Source organism: Gracilinanus agilis, chromosome 2, assembly GCF_016433145.1.
Source record: "Gracilinanus agilis isolate LMUSP501 chromosome 2, AgileGrace, whole genome shotgun sequence".
Lineage (NCBI taxonomy): Eukaryota > Metazoa > Chordata > Mammalia > Didelphimorphia > Didelphidae > Gracilinanus > Gracilinanus agilis.
In genome coordinates, this window is record NC_058131.1 from 722,918,487 (window position 1) to 722,936,406 (window position 17,920).

The following is a 17,920-nucleotide window of genomic DNA, read 5'->3' on the forward strand; positions in this document are numbered from 1 at the left end:
CCGAGGCCTCGGCGTATCCCAGGTCTGCTACTTATTACGGTTTTACCATGGGCACTTGGACTACTTGGTCCTCCGAGACTCAGTTTCCTCATCTGAAAAATCAGGCCCAAAGTAATCCTTTTTCCAGATGCGGATGTCATCCTTGTCTGAGAAGAAAGGAGAGCCACGGACACCCCCAGGCTGTGAAATAGCAGAGCTGGGATCCGGCCCAGCCCACTTCTACTTCCTTAAAGCAAGGACCTTCTGGATTTGAATTAGTACCAAGCATCTCTTGGAAGGCAGAAGAGCAGGAAGGCCAGGCAGTGGGGGTGAAGGGACTTGCCCAGGGCCACACAGCTAGGAAGTGTCCAAGCAAGATTTGAACCCAAGTTTTCTTAACTCTAGACCTGCCTCTCTCCACTGCGCTACCTGCTAACATCCTTGCCTTCTGCCTCCTCTGCTCATATTGAGAGAACCTTTGGCAGATGGTACAAGACAGATTCCGGAGTTTATTAGATATGGATATGTGGTTTGATTGGTGCAAGATCTGCGTCCCAAGGATTTCTGGCTGAAACTAGTCAAAAACAGGCAGATGGCCACTGCGTGTCTCCTCAATGGGTACATGTTCTGGCCTCCACTGAAGAAGCCTTTTCCTGGCTTCGGGCCTAGGATGTGCCCAAGTTAATAACCATTATCCTCACCGCTTATGACTTCTCTATCAGAGACTCCCCTGACTAAAGGGATTTCATCTATTCCGAACCCACGTTTTGTGGTGGCAATATGAACCCCATATTTAACTCTTAAGAACAATTTGACATTTATTTTTTAAATGAATTCCATTTATTTTCTCATGAAATTAAATATTTAATGGCCACCAACTGTCTTGAAATTCAGCATATATTGTTTTGTTTTGCCACGAGCCTAAAAATGCTGCCAAGACACCCAGTTTCAATGGGTACATAGTTTGTCCCCTAATTTGGCTTTCACCTGATATACCGAACAGTGGATCTGGGGAAGATAGCCTGATGCCCGAATCGGAGTTTTTTTGAGGTGATATTAGAATAAACATGCTGCCAAAGCTCCTACCCTGCTTGGAAGGCTGAAAATCAGAAATCAGATGGTTATGACCCCAGGGAGGAGAGAACTTTGGAGTGTCTTTCTTTCTTTCTTTCTTTCTTTCTTTCTTTCTTTCTTTCTTTCTTTCTTTCTTTCTTTCTTTCTTTCTTTCTTTCTTTCTTTCTTTCTTTCTTTCTNAGACTAGAGGTCCTGGGTTCAAATCCTGCCTCAGACACTTCCTAGCTGGGTGACCCTGGGAAAGTCACTTGACCCCCATTTCCTCACCCTTAACGGCTCTTCTGCCTTGGAGCCAGTCCACAGAAGAGAAGGGTTTTTAAAGATATATATATATCTTTATATATATATTTATATATATATATATATATATATATATTCTCTATATCTATATATATATATATATTCTCTATATCTATCTATATTTCTATATAATAAATAGAATATAAATAGAAAAATAAATATGTAACTACAACCTGAAAACAAACCTGTTTAAACATAAGCAGTGGGACAAGTTGGACTTTTCGCTTTCACTGATTGGGCTGACGTTCCCACAAGGCTTTGGCCTTCTCTGCACGGGCCACTGGACAGGGAAGCCTGGAAAATGACCGCCTGGGCCAGGCTCTCGGAACATTTGCCAAGTAGCCCCAAGGAGGGTGATTTTTCCTGCGGAAGGGGAGAAGGGCCATGCAGGGGCCCCATGGGACTGGGTGGCACCCGGAGTCTCCTCTGCCCAGCCGGCTGTCAGGCTTTAGCCTCTTTAGGCACCCGGCACCGTTCGTTGTGAGCCTAGCTTAGTGGCTGCTGGGGGCAGAGAGCCACCGAGAGGGGGTCTCCACGCCCGCTGGGCCTCCCCGAGTCTCGGGAAGCTGCCCGCCATGTTGGCCCGGGTTAAAGCCGTTTTGGGTGGCCCGGGGTGCGGGCATCCTGTTCCTTCAGAGAATCCTAAGAGTAGAGAGGAGGGACTTGGAGACTGTGCGTGTCGTTTCCTTCCCCGGCACAATGTAAGCCCCTGGAGGACAGCTGCTGCCTCATTTCTGGCGTGAGCTCCCAGCGTGGAGCTCTTTAGTGCCCCGTAGGGAGGTCAGCTTTTAATGCTCACCCCCTGCTGCTAAATGCCAACAAACAGAACCCCTGCCCTCCAGAAGCCTGTGTTCTAACGAGGAAGAAAAAGCGTCAACAGTGGGGTTTAATCAATGTTCTCTGAGTGGATTTTAAGGCCACAGATAGGGGGACAGCTGGGTAGCTCAGTGGATGGAGAGCCAGGCCTAGAGAGGGAGGTCCTGAGTTCAAATCTGGCCTCAGACACTTCCCAGCTGCGTGACCCTGGGCAAGTCACTTGACCCCCATGGCCTACTCTTACTGCTCTTCTGCCTGGGAGCCAATACACAGTATTGACTACAAGATGGAAGGGGAGGGTTTAAATAAAAATTAAAAAAAAATAAGGCCACAGATAATCCTGCAAACAGACAATCCTTTCTGTCTTCAAGACTCATTAAAAACTGGCCACAGTATTTCCCATGAAGCCAGATGTCTGTCCTGCCAGATACCAGAGCAGGAAGGTGCAGACGGGCCTTCCTTTTGGGAAAGACACTTCTTCTGTGAATTCAGGTCCCCAAGAATCATTTTGGAAATGGTTTCCTTCATCCCAAATCGTTCTAAGTCAGGGGGCACCGCCAGGGTTTTCGTGGAAATGGGCCTCCTAACGCCCTTCCTCAGGTTTCCCTACTCTCTGTGCAGGGGACAAAGCAGTAAGCGGCCAGGCTCGTCCCTGTAAACCGGACAAAAGGCGCCTCGTCAATGGGGTGACTCATCAGACAGTCTTACGAAGCGAGGCGTCGGGAAGGTGGGGGGCAGAAGTGTTCGGCCTCCCCTGTGCAGAGAGCCTATTAGTGATGGAGCCTCGAAATATTTTCTGAAATAATTAGAGCCTGTTTTGACAGCTGTGTGGATGGTAAGCCAAGGGGGAGGGGAGGGGAGAGCAAGTTTCACCAAGAAAAAACTTAAGCTTCCATCTCTCCATCTTCTTTCATGCTGGGATGATCTTTAATTAGGATTTAACAACTGAGCCGGATGACACTGAGGTGTACCATCTTGAGAAAAAAAGGGGAAAATCCTCTCCACTATTTCCAGATTCCTCTTTTTCCTGGTCTTCCTTGGGCTTTGCTAGTTGTCAGCCCCCCAAATGCTTCAGGCTATTTAGTCAAGCTTCCTTTCAATCACTTCTGTATGAGGAAAATGAATTTATTTCATCGGGAAATACCTGAAGTCTCTCAATCATTTTAAGCCTCAGTTTACCCATCTTGACCTAGTGGCCTCTTAGGCCCCTCCTACCTCTGAATATTTGCTTGTGTTCGTTTCGGTTTCTCTGATTTCTTTGGGTTTTCCATTTCAGCCTTCCTTTCTTTCATGGCTACACCTCTAAGGATTCTGGGAATGGTCGAGACCTTGACAGTCACGGCATCCAGCCCTCAGCTAAACAGTTACTGATTTAAAGCCAAAGAGAGATTCCAAAGGCCAGAGAGAGGCCTCAAGTTTGGAAGGCTCTCAGGGGCCCATCATTGCAACTCACCTTAATTCAATTTAACCAGCAGGCAGGACCCAAATGGCGTGGACTGAGCGTTCAGGCATCTCTCAATCGACATCCTTTTATAATGGAGCCAATCAGAACCCAGAGAGACGGCTTGCCCAAACATAGGTGGCTAAGAAGTCGGGAGGGCTGGGATTTGAACCCGAGTCTATCCCTCCTTTGCCCCAGTCCTCTCAGTGTCTGTTGGGAAATGACCCGACTCTGCCTCTCACGCTTGAAGCAACACATCGCCCTTTGGGGATCCCATGGGGCCTCTCTGGAAAGGAGGGAGCAGGCTTTCATGGAGATGGGCTTGATGCTGGCTGGGAGAAAGGCTCCAAGCCTTAGGAGGCTGCAGGCAGCCACACTTGGAGCTTGATGCATCTCTTCCAGCTCGCACACATCCTCCTTCCATGAAAACACTGCTCTGAGGGCTCCTCTGGAAGGTGCTTCTGACTCGAATGAAAAATAGTCTCCAGATCAAGCTGGATCTGGTCAAGTCCCTGCAGCCTCAGGGCCGTCCGGGAGTGAGCCCTCTGGTGCCAGGCTTTCTGGGCAGCAAACAGGCCTAAGGAACTGCAGGCTGTGGACCGAGTCTGCTCTCATGGGCTCTCCTGTTCAGCTTTGAGGAAGAGACGGGCCATTGGGCACCCCAAAGCTTCCGCCTAGCTTTGGCCCATCCCATCCTTCGGTCCAGCCAGATACTACGGAAAGAGGCTCTCCGGCACTGGGGAAGGCTGTGAGCTCAAATGAGGCCTCTGGTGCATTCTGCCCCTGCTGCCTCCTCTCTGTCCCTGCTTCTTCCCAGCTCCAACTCCTCCCCCAAACACACACACACACACACACACACACACACACACACACACACACACACACACACACACACACACACACACATTGATATTTATCTAGAGTCTCTTCAGCTGTTGCCACTTTTTCCATTCTAACCTAGAAGAGTGATTTGATCCATTTGACCAATCTGGTCTTTTGAGATGACTGACCATTTTCTTAGTCATTTTTTTTTAAACCCTTAACTTCTGTGTATTGGCTCCTAGGTGGAAGAGTGGTAAGGGTGGGCAATGGGGGTCAAGTGACTTGTCCAGGGTCACACAGCTGGGACGTGTCTGAGGCTGGATTTGAACCTAGGACCTCCCGTCTCTAGGCCTGACTCTCCATCCACTGAGCTACCCAGCTGCCCCTCTTAGTCATTTTCTATCTGCTTATGAATGTGTTTCTGGCTCGCTGTGATCTCACATGGCCCAAGTAATTGGAAAGAAGAATTCTCTTGGCCTAGCAGCTCCTCACAGAAGTGGTTTGACTTGGGGCTTTCCGTCCTGACATTTGTTCTCCCTCTCTCTCTCTCTCTCTCTCTGTCTCTCTCTCTCTGTCTGTCTCTCAATCTCTCTCTCTCTGTCTGTCTCTCTCTCTGTCTCTCTGTCTGTCTCTCTCTCTCTGTCTGTCTCTCTCTCTCTCTGTCTCTCTCTCTCTCTCTCTGTCACAATGACCAAATGAGCATGCATGCCCAAGGCTGGTACAAGGGCTGCTGTTCCAATGCAGTGTCGAGTGCGAGGTGCGGCCCTTGTGGACGGACACTTGAATGATGGTCTGGGAAAAGGATGTCGGCAACCTTTTCTGGGCCAGAAACATCCACCCCCTCGATGGGGATTGGGCCTTTCCATATTAGTGGGCTTCTCTGTGGATACATTTTATAGAAGATGTATATGAGAACAGCCAAAGCTGGATGACTCATCAGAATTTTGCCTCATCAAAGGCAGCCTGGGCTCGAGGTTGCAACTGCTCCGATTATTTATAGCGGGGGGTCGGCAGGGCAGCTTCGCTTTGCCAGAAACCCTCCAAGATCTGCCTCTTTGCCTTTCCTCTCCTTCTCTCCTTGAGATCAGTCTGCTAGTCCCAAGTTAGGCTTCCTTCCATGGGCGTCTTGTTCACATGACCATAACAAGGTCAACAAAGCGCCCATGACATCCCTACAAGACACGCCTTGGGATTATTTACTGGACCAGTGATAAGGCCTTGGAAAAGACAAACAGAAGGGGCAGTGAGCTATCTCAGGGGTCTCAGGGTCTGGCCTCCAGACACTCCTGGCTGTGTGACTGTGGGTTGGTCACTTAGGCCCCTCGGCCCTGGAAGCAAGGAAGTGCTTAGTGTTGATTCCAAGCCCAAAGGCTAAAAGAAACCCAATTGTGGGAGCAGCCGCAAAGCTGGGCTCGAGCAGCCCCAACACTGGGCTCTGCCCCTTTGACTGGCACTCTCCTAGCTTCACTTTTGCTCAGAGGATGAGTTCATGGAATCTCTGCAACCCTGTGTGGAGTCCAGCCATCCCCAAGATCCTCTCTGCCTGACAGACGGTCATTCAGCCTCTTCTTGAAGCCTCCCATGAGGGGAGCCCCCTGACCTTCTGAGGAGAGGCAGAAAGGGGCCCCGCCCACTTCCTTTGGGGCATTTTCCAGTGATTTGATGGTGCTCTGATACCTCCTCCTGTGACTAAAGGTGGAGGTCAGTGGATTAGGGATCCCAGGGCCGCTGAATGGAAGAGCCTCCCACACCATCCAGTCCGGTCCGGCCTCCTCATTACGGAAGGCCAAGACGGCAGGCACCAGGGAACCCAGACTTAGCGACGGCCCCGGACGTTGGTGCCGTCTGTTGAACTGATTGAATGAAAACATTCCTTAGGATGTTCCAAAGCAGAGGGCCGGCCTGTCCACCCGTCCCTCCACCCTCATCTAAGGAACCTCCGTGGCACCCCTTCGTCTCCAAGAGCAAATAGAAAACCCTCCACCTGAGCCACCACGCTCACTCGTGTCTAGGAACGGTGGGGGCTGACTTACCTATAGATGATGCAGGCGCTGTTCCTGCACGTTGCACAGTTGGCTGTGTCCTGGCCAGTCCTGTAGGAAAGCCTGCAAAGACAAGAAGGGCAGTGTGTGAGGGGTGGCCCGTGCCTGGCCTGGCATCCTCCCCCTGCCTCACTGCCCTCAAACCTGGCCATCCTCGCCGTTTGTGCCATAACAGAGTGTGTTGGGCTTGGGCTTTCCCTCCGGCCCTGAGCCTGTGCTCCTTGTCCTGAGGTAGGACGCGTTCAGCAAGGAAAAGATCTCAGTTTAATTTAGTGCCAGCAGGAGTTGTCAGGGCAACGTGGCCTCCCTCCACAGTGATGGGGCTCCCCCAGGGGCTGCCACAGTTTCTGGACTTGACTCTGGGCCTCCTGCCAGGCCCCGGGAATGGGTGGGCAGCAGGCAGAGGGGCCTGACTTTGGCCTGTTGGGCGTCCGGGGATGGCCTCCTCTTCTTGGGGCCTGGCTTTTTCTCCGATTTCTCTCCACTGTGCCGGCCCGTGAGGGCTTTGCAGACACGGGCAGCGGATGGGCCTGTGTGTCCCCTGCTCTGCCTGCTCTTTGGCTCCCTCTTTCTGGAAGGCAGTTGTTCCCATCCACCTCGGGGCTATTTGTGAGACAACATTCCCTGCCCTTTTCCCTTTGTGTCCCAGACAGCTTCAGAAAGGGCACTGGGCGACGTCTGGCCGGGCAGCGATAAGCTGGGCACCCACAGGGCTCCGGCCCAGCTCTGCATCAACGCCCTCCGGCCCTGCTGGGGATCCTGGAGCAGAACCCAAGAAGGCCTTCCCAGGCTCTCCTCTTTCATGTCAGTGGGCCCCTGGGGCTCTGCCATCAGACACCTGCAGAAATGTCAGCCATCTGCCCGCCTGGCTGCCAGGATCCTTACCTTATCTCTGCCCCACACAGCCATGAAGAGTGAAGGGCTTTGCCCGGGGAGACCTGGGCCCAGGAAGCCCCTTCAAAGCCAGGCTCTCCAGGGCAAAGAGCATTAAGTGCACCAAACGAAAAAATTCTGGGTGTCTTCATTTATCCCCACCCAAGATCACAGACTCGTTTCATCTCTTTGTTCCGACGTAGTATAAAAAGGAAATGAAAACCATAAATTGTGAGAGTCTCTCAGCGCTGTGTTTTGCCAACAAGATGCCTCCTTCGGGTCCTCATTTCCATCCCCTCATCTTGCAGTTGCCACCGTTGGGGAAAGGAGGCTGTTTAGCTCCTTCTCTCTTTCTAGGATTTCGCCTTCATTTCGGCTCTTCAGATCACGCACCGTGTTGGAAATTTTGTGATCTGAGCAGTAAGACAGGACATGGGGCCTGGACTCAGGGCAAATCCAACCTCAGACACTTACTCTCTGGGTGACCGTGGGCAAGTCACTTCACCCTGTTTGCCTCAGTTTCCTCATCTGTCCAATGAGCTCGAGAAGGAGCCACTCCAGGATCTCTGCCAAGAGAACCCCCAATGGGGTCACAGAGTCAGACACCACTGAAGTGACTGAAGGACAATAACAGCAACTTCCTGGAAACTACTAAGATGATCAAATGCCTCAGAACAATTGACTAGAGAGCGTGCTGAAGTTGAGTTAGGAAAGGCTTAGGTTTCACCCTATATCTAATATATAAGAGATGTGTGAACACAGGAGAGCATTAAACCTTTTAGTGCCTCAGTTTCCCCATTCAAAGTGCGCCTTTATCATACCGCTACTACAGTAATAGTTGCTTACATTTCTACGGCACATTAGAGGTTGTAAAACATTTCCCATATATTTCCTTATTTTATCATCAGAACAACAATGGTGAGAGGGTGTCTGAAGTACTTTCTAGGCTTTAAAGACTGTCTAAATGGTAGCTGTTCCCATTTTTTCTGGGATAGAACATGAACTCTTTGATGGGCAGGGCTTGTCTTATTAGGCACAACTCCTGGCATACTGTTGGTGCTTAATAAATGTTTTTTTTTTTTTTAACCCTCACCTTCCATCTTGGAGTCAATACTGTCTATTGGCTCCAAGGCAAAAGAGTGGTTAGGGTGGGCCATGGGGGTCAAGTGACTTGCCCAGGGTCACACAGCTGGGAAGTGTCTGAGGCTAGATTTGAACCTAGGACCTCCCGTCTCTAGGTCTGACTCTCCATCCACTGAGCTACCCAGCTGCCTCCTCTTAATAAATGTTTCTTGATGAGGATGAGCTTTTTTCCCCCAACCTCTTTTTTTCTCCTGGTGTGCCCAGCCACGTCATCCTCTACCACATTAGAAGTCCTTTCCTTGCCTCTTCCTCCTCCCTGTCTTCTCTTAGTTCCCTGATGGAACAGCTGGTAAACCAGGAAGGACGACTGAGATTGGGTCCTACCCAGCGCTCGCGTGGCCCGTGGCCGCCGTCTGGGTAAGAGGGAGGAGGATGACGGCGCAGCCCCTGAGAAGTTTGGTTTGGGGAATGCCAGAGACTTCCTGGATGTCCGAAGGGACGTGGATCCTGCCCTGAACCTCGTCCTGGGTGGGCGAGTGAGTGCACGGAGCTTCGTGTCCCAGAGTGGCCGGGAGAATCCCAGAGGATGATGTGCCTAAAGCTGTATAAAATCCTCCAGCTGCTCCTGACGGTCCCTTTAACGCCTGGTTTCAGTCCAGCCCGGGGTCTCGGGCAGGGAGCAAAGCTTAGGTCCCACGTAGCAGCCACGACAAGGAGAAGGCACTTCCGGTGCTCGAGATCAGCTTGGCCCTCCCTGCCTTCCACTCTGCAATTCCAGAGCCCTTCCGATGAGCCCCTGCGGGCCGCCTGCCTCCGGGGAGGCTGGACAGTCTCCCTGCTGTCTTTGCTTTGTCCTGGACCATGTTCTTGGGGCAACAACTCTGGCCTCCCCTCCATCTTGGATTGGGAAGGCGCTCGAGGAGCACATTCCTTTTAGACAACTCTCTAAGACAGTTTTGACAGATTAACTTTTATGCTTCCAAAAGCCCCTCAGAAGGGGTCAGAGCTGTCATTTTGGGCAGCCCCTGGCTATTTGGGAGGCTTTTATTGTTTGTCTTTTCATTACCAAGACTAAAAAGCAGGCATGAAAATAACGGTTATTCTCCCAACCGCCTGTGCGGCCGGAGTAACCCATTAAAGTTGATGAGCCGCCTTCTCACCAGTTCCAGAGCAGGTAGTTGGGCCGTGGCTGGCTTCCCCCTTTCCCTGCCTCCTTCTCCCCTATCTCCCTCCCTGCTTCCTCTCAGCATCTCTTCCCAGCCACCTCAGCTTCCTTGTCTCTTCCTTCTTTCACAAAGGGAAGGAATGTGGTAGAAGAAAAATGTGGACGGGCTATGTTTCTGGCCCGGGTCTTCCTGGCGCCATATTGGTGAAGTTCTGCAGAGCTGGGCCTCCAGCTTGGGGTGCATCTTTATGGTTTCCTGATGTGTGGAAGGGGCTCGGGGTGTAAAGTGGATGTCAGGCATGAACACGGCATCTCCCTCCCCGGAGAAGCGTCCGACCAGCTTTTCACAAGGACCAAGTTGATTTATTTGTTTTCTCGGAAGAGAAACGAGTCTTCGTCCGGCCTTCATTCAAAATGAAGCCTGGTGGAAATCTGGTAGACTGGTGTTCCCCGGCATTCCCCGGCGTTCCCTGGCATTCCCCGGTGTTCCCCAGCGTTCTCCGGCGTTCCCTGGCGTTCCCTGGCATTCCACGGCGTTCCCTGGCATTCCCTGGCATTCTGCAGCGTTCCCTGGCATTCCACGGCATTCCACGGCATTCCCTGGCATTCTGCGGCGTTCCCTGGCATTCCCTGGCATTCTGAGGCGTTCCCTGGCATTCCCTGGCATTCCACGGCGTTCCCTGGCATTCCCTGGCATTCCGCGGCATTCCCTGGCATTCCCTGGCATTCCGCGGCATTCCCTGGCATTCTGCGGCGTTCCCTGGCATTCCACGGCGTTCCCTGGCATTCCCTGGCATTCCGTGGCGTTCCCCGGCATTCCCTGGCGTTCCATGGCGTTCCCTGGCATTCCCTGGCATTCTGCGGCGTTCCCTGGCATTCCACGGCGTTCCCTGGCATTCCCTGGCATTCCGTGGCGTTCCCCGGCATTCCCTGGCGTTCCATGGCGTTCCCTGGCATTCCCTGGCATTCTGCGGCGTTCCCTGGCATTCCCTGGCATTGCCCCGGCAGATACAAACGTAAATGGACTCAACTGGATGGCTGCCTGCCCTCCCCGGGACGCGCCTCTCCTTGCAGGGGGCTCTTTGTTTGACACCCATCGTTTCTTGTCTTCCTGGCATTGCGGATGGTAAATAGCGATGGAAACTTTTCATCTTTTATTTATGATGTTCTTTGATGTATTTTTTAGAGAAGCTCCTGTGACTGGATTCCCAACCCGAGCTGGCTTTTTTTCCCACGGAAGCTGGGGTTCTTTTTGGCTTTACCCCTCCCAGACCTCGGCCCCCGCTTGTTTCTCGGGACGTGCGTTAAGGACGCCTCCTCTTAGCCCTCTAGCGCCGTGGGGCCTCCTTCTGGACGTCGGGAGGCAGGGCCGCTCCTGAGCCGCCGTTCGGAAGTCGAACTTGCGCAGAGGCCGTACCCGTCCCGCCTGTTCCGTTCCGAGCATCTCTTCCGAGGAGGCAGAGCTTCCCGGAGGCGCTTCATTTCAGAGGCTGCGAGTCTGGCCTCAGAAATCCACGGGACGGTTTTCTTTCTTTCTGTCCTGTGGTGGACGTTGTGCACTAAGGTCTCAGCGCCTCCTGATGAACAAAGGAAGGAAATCGTGACAAGAATCGTCTACGCGCCTGATTTCATTACCCTTTTGTAGGCCTCGAAGGCAGTGATAAATGTAAAGAATCAAAATGATCATGTGAGAGCTCATTCCAGCAGAGGCCTGGATTCGAATCCTTTTTTCCGGATTCCAGCTCCCCAAGTGATTTGGGCCAATCCTCCTTCCTTCTCTGGACCGCTTTCATTATTTGTAAAATGACGTACTTGGAATTCATTACTCTCTCCAGCGTCCTTTTGAAGGCCTCTCGTGACGACCTAAAGAGGAGCTAAAATCGTATCCATTGGATGGTGTCCTGGCCGGGGTGGCCCGAGTAAGTGTGGGTCAGCTCCTCTGCTTTCCCGAGGAAGGTAACCCGAGGCCTTGTGCTTTGCCTGGGGCTTCTTGCAGCATATTAAGGGCAGAGCTGTGCCTGGGTTTGAACCCAGGTCCTGTGAGCCTGGTTTCCCTTGTGCTGGAGGCGGCAGCCTCACCGAGTCTCCTTCAGCTGCCCTGCGGTCAGTCAGTGTCTCTTTGTCAGAAAGGAACTTCTGCCTCGAGGGCCTCTTCAGTGCCTTTTCTGGGGAGGCTCCCTCGTCCTGTCCAGCCTCCGCTCCTAAGCCCGGAAGCTCTTCCTGAGATGTTGTGACCTCTTGGAGGACAGAGACAGGCTTTCGCCTCTTTGCTGATTCCCGGAGCTCAGCCCAGGCCTGGCCCCTCGCCGGGGCTTCCTAAATGTTTATCGATGGATTGACCAGTTTGATCCTGAGGCCCCCTCAGACCCCACGAGATGCACAGCTTGAGAGCAGCAGGGAGGCTCTTGCCCTTTAAGGGTGGGGAATCCCTTTTATCTGCCATCTTCAACACAGGAAGGAGAACGATTTCTCTGATAGGGCTACAGTTTCCAACACGGCCTGAACCTTATTCTTGCAGATTAGGAAACTCGCTGAGAATGGCTGCCCTTGGGCCAACCTCTCCCAATTTAAGAGAACAGAAATTCCGTTCCCTGAATTGTTCCTTTTCTCTGCAAGAAAAGGACATCTGGAGGGTCTGGTGGTTGGAGGAGTGAATGCTTTCTTCCCTTGGCCTCCGAGTGCGTTGGGGGGATTGGAAGCCTGTTGTAGCGTTCCGCACAGGAAGAAGGTGTAGAAGACCTTTCGAGGGCAGAGGTGGCAGGAGACAGGGAGGCCGGGCGGCCTTGTAGAGGCCATTTCCTCGCAGGGAGTTCTCTAGCCAGCCCTGAAATGTGCAGGCCCCTGGGCTTACAAACACCGGCCAGAGTCCTCGCCCTCGCAGGAGTCTACATTCCACGAGCAAGGGCAGCGTCTATATAAATAAAATAGTCGAGTAACTTTGTGAGGGGCCCTTACGTCACCCACTGTAGGGGGGATTGGGAAAGTGCTTGTGTAGGAATCCAGGGCCTGGGGGGGAGGAGGGAGAAAGCAGGGGAGACCCCACAGAGCAGGTGTGAAAAGGAAGGAGGAAGAGAAATGTTTCAGGAAATAGTTCTACTGGAAAATGCTGATGAGAAATCATTGGCATTCCTCTTTCTGACCATTGTCTTAGCTATTCTTATGTGTAAAAGGGGAGAAAAATAGCTGCTAGTTTATAGTTAAGACTGAAAAGGATCGGCTTTAAGAGAAAACCATTGGAAAATGATCTGCTAAAGAGCAAAGAAATAGCAGCCATGCTGCAGGTGCCTGGTGGGGAAATGAGGGACTCTGGAAATGGCAAGAACAAAATGTGAGCACCAGGAAGCGGGCAGGACCCGGCGCTCCCCTGCCATAGCCAAAGGGAGGCACAAACTCTTAGAATTTTAAAAGTGGAGCGCGATTCCACTTGACCTCGAGTCCTTGCAGGGAGGGGACGGAGACTTGGGGCTCTGTTCCCCCAACTGTCTTTTCTATTTCCTGTCTTCCCTTATCACTGGCTTTTCTCTTTATCTTGTCTGTTATTCCTCGAACCTTGTGTGTGTGTGTGTGTGTGTGTGTGTGTGTGTGTGTGTGTGTGTGTGTGTGACGCAGACAAACAGACTGAGACAGAACCAACTCAGGTGTGTCTTTCTCCATTCTGGCTAGGGGAAGAATTCTTAATCAGGCCAAAAGACAGGTCATCACAAAAGATAAAGTCAATAAATCTGATTCCGTGAAATAGAAAAGCTTTTAGCACAAGCAAAATCAATACAACTAGAAAAAGGGAAGCTATCAATTGGGATAATTTTTAGCACAAACAAAATCAATGCAACTAGGAAAAGGGAAGCTATCAATTGGGATAATTTTTAGCACAAACAAAATCAATGCAACTAGGAAAAGGGAAGCTATCATTTTTTTTTTTTTTTGCATCCTGTATCTGATAGTTAATACTTATTGGGAACTAATGCAAAGATATAAGACCACGGTCCACCTGCCAATGGATTAGGAGAAAGGCATATGAACAAACAGTATTCAAAAGAACTGCAGATACATCATTTTCTCAGAATGGCAGCTTGAGAGGAGCCAATGTAGACCTAACGGGAGGGGAATTTCCTCATGATGAGTATGTTCCAGCGTGAGATGGGAGACGCTGGGATGTAGTGGGTTCCTGCTGCTTGGACTTGTTCAAGGAAAGAATGGATGATTTGTTATCCCTGTTTCTTTTGCTGTAGAATTTCGGGTAGGATTAGTTTCTGAGGCCCCTGACTATTTATTCTTTGGTTCCGTCATCACAATCCATTTAAAGGCCGAGTTTCCTCATTACACTCCTTAAGGGCTAGGAGCCTTTCGCTTTTGCTTTCTGTTTCCTATACCTGCCCGGCCCAATGCTGGGCGCATGGATTCCGGATGTGTGTTTGTTGGTAGAGACTCAGAGCTGAAGAACTAGAAGTGCGGATGGTCCGTTCCTCTCATTCATTTAGGGCATCCAGATACAGAAGACGAATGGCAGAGATCTCACATCAGTCAGATTCTGCTTATCCATCCTCATGTCCCCTCTGCTGGGCTGGGCTGGATTTCTCTGGAAAGAGCTTTCCAGGTTCCTGGGAAAGGTGTAGAACAACCTACTGGAAGGTAAATCAGAACGTCTCTGGAAGACTCCTTTCAGTCGGGCCATTTTCAGGAAAGCAGCTGAAGGTTTTGAGCTCAAATTAAGGGGTTGGTTTTGGCAACAGGTATCTCCATAATCAGTCTAAAGCATGCCTGATCAAGCCAGGATCAAGTCCAATGCTGTCTGCTTTTTCAAGGGAAAATGCTCCTCGACAGCGAATTGGACAGAGGTCTTGGCTTTGAAACACCTTTGTTGCTGCTGAGAATTTTTCCTCTTGTAGGTTTTTAGCCTTTATCCAATGAGAGAAGCCCCTCATTATAAAAGTGTTGCGAGTCTGAAACATTGCAGGCATTGATGAGATGGCCAGGAGGGGCTGGAGAGGCGGAAGGGCCAAGTGGGGATCCGGCTCCCCAGGAGCTGCTGTTCTGTCGTAAAGCGGGTTTACCTTTGGAGGTGATCTCGACGTGACTCCCATTTTACAGATGAGGAACCTGAGGTCTGCAGAGAAAGGGACTCGGCCAGTCTTCCAACAAGTCAGAGCCAGGCCTTGGCCTCTGGTCTCTCTCTGTGTGCATTCTAGCACTCTGCCTCGCCTGTATCAGAAACACCAGCAACACGAGCAGTGGAAGTGCCCATACCTTGTTTTTTTTTTTTTCTCTAATTAAACCCATACCATCAGTCTTATATTCGATATTGTATGTTGGTGCCAAGGCAGAAGTGTGGTAAGGGGCAGGCAACTGGGATTAAGTGGCCTGCCGAGGCTCACACAGATAGGAAGGGTCTGAGGTCAGATTTGAACCCAGGACCTCCTGTCTCTCAATCCGCTGAGAAACCCAGCTGTCATTCCCTGCTCTACCTCCCTCCCCAAATGCATTATGTTTTGAGGTAGTTGGCAGCACAGTTGATAGAAGACTGGGTCCAGAATCAGATAGATCTGAGTTCAAATCCCACCTCAGCCACTTGAATTTAATTTATCCGCCTGTTTTCCCTATTATTATTATTTCGTGGAGGTGATCTATCATCATCATGCCTAATTAGTCACTGGGTTTCTTGCCTTCATGCCTACGAGTTTCTCCCTGGAACTAAATTATTTATTTGTGTTAAGTAGTACAAAAGAAGGAAAAAATAGTCATTCCTTTTTGTTTCCATTTTCAAATTCTTGGAATCAAGTCAGTTCCCTGCAGCAGCGAAGCTGGACGATGGTTACTGACTGAATAACAGCAGCCTGTGAACTCGTGAGACGTTGTTCTGCCCTCCCTCAGTGCTGCAGCATCCAAGAGATTTCTGTTTTTGTTGTTTTTTTCTTCTTAAAGACGAGAGATTGTACAACAAACGTGCTGTCGAGCTTTCCACTGGAAGCCAAGAGGGTGACCGGCCCCTGGAGCAGACACCCACCTCTCCACTTCTCTAGTTAGCCAGTCCGTGGCCCACGCCATGGGCCGTAGCACCCACCTGGTGCCATCTGGAGCCCTTTGGGTGTCCTGGGGCCATCCGGCTAAGGAAGAGCATCTTCCTCAGCCTTGGCGTGACTTCCTTCCAAGGAAGCTCAGCTAAATACTGTTTAGACCCTGTGCCCAGTTCGATGTCTGTGTGGGGAGCCCTGAAGTCAGTGGCTGGCCTGCCCCAAAGGCCTCCTTTTCTCCATCGCGTGGAATCCAGCATTCATTCCCCTCAGGCGCGTGGCTCGGACCCTGGAAAGGATAGTCGTTCCGAGGGCTTCATCTGTGTCAAGGCGGGAAATGGGGATTTTGCAGCAACTGCACAAGTAACCCGTGAAGGGGTCATTAAGAAAGGAATTAATGAGTTAATGAAGGAGGAAATTAGAAGCGATTAACAAGGAGACAGAGGAGTGTGGCGGCAGGAATATTGGTCTTGGAATAAGGAGAGGCGCTGGGCTCTGCCATTTATAGCCTGGGAGGCTCCTCGGGTGCAAAAGGAAGGCAATGGTACTAGTTGGACCTGCTTCCTGGGTTCCTGGGTTTTGAGATGGGAAGTAGGCCGTGTGTGCTGGATGTCCCCAACATCTCAGCATCGTGCTAGTGAAGCCTAAAATGTTCACACATCTGAGTCAGAACGATGCGGAAATGCCGGGTATCTTCGTCACCACCATCACCACCATTTTTTCTTAAACCCTCACCTTCTGTCTTAGAATCCATGCTGTGTGTTGGCTCCAAGGCGGAAGAGCGGTAAGGGTGGGCCATGGGGGTCAAGTGACTTGCCCAGGGTCACCCAGCTGGAAAGTGTCTGAGGTCAAATTGGAACCAGGACCTCCCGTCTCTAGGCCTGGCTCTCCATCCACGGAGCCACCCAGCTGCCCCTCATCGTCACCACCACTGACCCCAGCTTCATCGTCACTGCCACCATCCATAGCAATTGTCATTTCATCATCCCCTCCGGTAGGATCCACGGCCCCTCCGTACGATAGTGCTAAAGAACCATTTTCTCGTTTTAAATGAGGCTGATGTGATGGCAGTTTTTTGATTTAACGTGTTAAACATGCCCCAAACCTATCCTGGCCCCCTCGTGTCCTCGGATAAGTCATCCGTGGATCAGGAAGTTTTGTAGCTGAAGTTCCAAAGATTTCATCAGCCCTCGTGGCCCACCCCGAGACCTGAGAAGGTTGAATTAGGTGCCCTGCCTGAGGCCCTTTTCCACTCTCCCTGTTTGACCTGAGAACTTTCCAGAATGAGAGAATTCAAGAGTCAGAAGGGCCATGTCGGGTCATCTCGTCTAGCCCGTTCCCTGACGAGTGGCCCCCCGCCCACGCACGGAGAGGCGGCCCCTCCACGTTGCCCCAGTTCTGACTGGTGGAGAGTTTTTCCTGACATCAAGTCTAAAGGAGCCTCTTTCCCAATTCTCCCTGTTCTCCTGAGGTCTGCCCTCTGGGGCCACCTCACGACCCTCCAAATGGCTAACCACAGCTTGCCTGGCCTGTTTCGGGCCACATCGTCCCTGCCACGTCCACCATTCTTCGTAGGACTCCAGGTCTTTCCCATCTTGGTCATCCTCCTGTGAACACTCTCCATCTTGTCCATCTCCTTCATAAACTGTGGACTCAAGAGATGAATGTCGTCCTTGCGCTGAGTCTGTCCTGGCAGAATCAAGCAGGATTCCTGTTTCCTTACTCCCAGAACCTCGGCCCCTGGTACCCAGACTGGGCCACGTTAGCTTCTTTAGGTGCTTCTTACGATGATGATTTAGTGTTGAGCAGGAGTTCTACCAAGACCCTCCAGATCTTTTTTCCAACTAACTCCTCCCCAGAAGGAAAGTGAACTTCTGACAGTAAGCTAGTCAGTAGACATTTGGAGGCCAGAACTTTGGCTTTCTGATTTCTGCCCATTGGGCTGTCTCCCATGCCCCATGGAAGGAGATCAGAAGACTTAGAATGAGAAGGGCCTTTAGAGGGAATTCAGTCCAATTCATTTTACAGAAGGGGAAACTGAGGCACATAATTCACTTTTTTTTGTGGGATTCTCAGCGGTCTGGCTGGGAATCCTCTGGGCTCAGCTGCTGACTTAGGGAGCCGTGGCTGCCTCAGAAGGTGAGAGGCATCTCCCACAACACCTACACGATGAAACAAGCCTCAGAGAGGCCAGGAAGGACGGGGCTCCGGCCAGGGCCGGCCAAGAATGGCATCCAGCTCGGGAGCTGGTGGGAAGGACCCATTAGGGAAAGAAACGGCTCTGAAAAGGCAGCAATGCAGGAGATTTGGGGAGAAT

The 17,920-nt window shown here is 51.2% G+C and overlaps 2 protein-coding genes across 2 annotated transcripts in view; one reads left to right on the forward strand and one right to left on the reverse strand.

Annotated features, from left to right (window-relative positions):
* Positions 1 to 17,920, forward strand: part of DOCK1 (dedicator of cytokinesis 1) — a 424,653-nt gene that overhangs the window by 146,771 nt on the left and 259,962 nt on the right. The window lies entirely within an intron of this gene.
* Positions 1 to 17,920, reverse strand: part of INSYN2A (inhibitory synaptic factor 2A) — a 36,885-nt gene that overhangs the window by 13,948 nt on the left and 5,017 nt on the right. Inside the window, exon 2 of the mRNA XM_044659243.1 lies at positions 6,466 to 6,537. Within this exon, the coding sequence (XP_044515178.1) occupies positions 6,466 to 6,537 (72 nt within the window). The remainder of the gene's footprint in view (positions 1 to 6,465; positions 6,538 to 17,920) is intronic.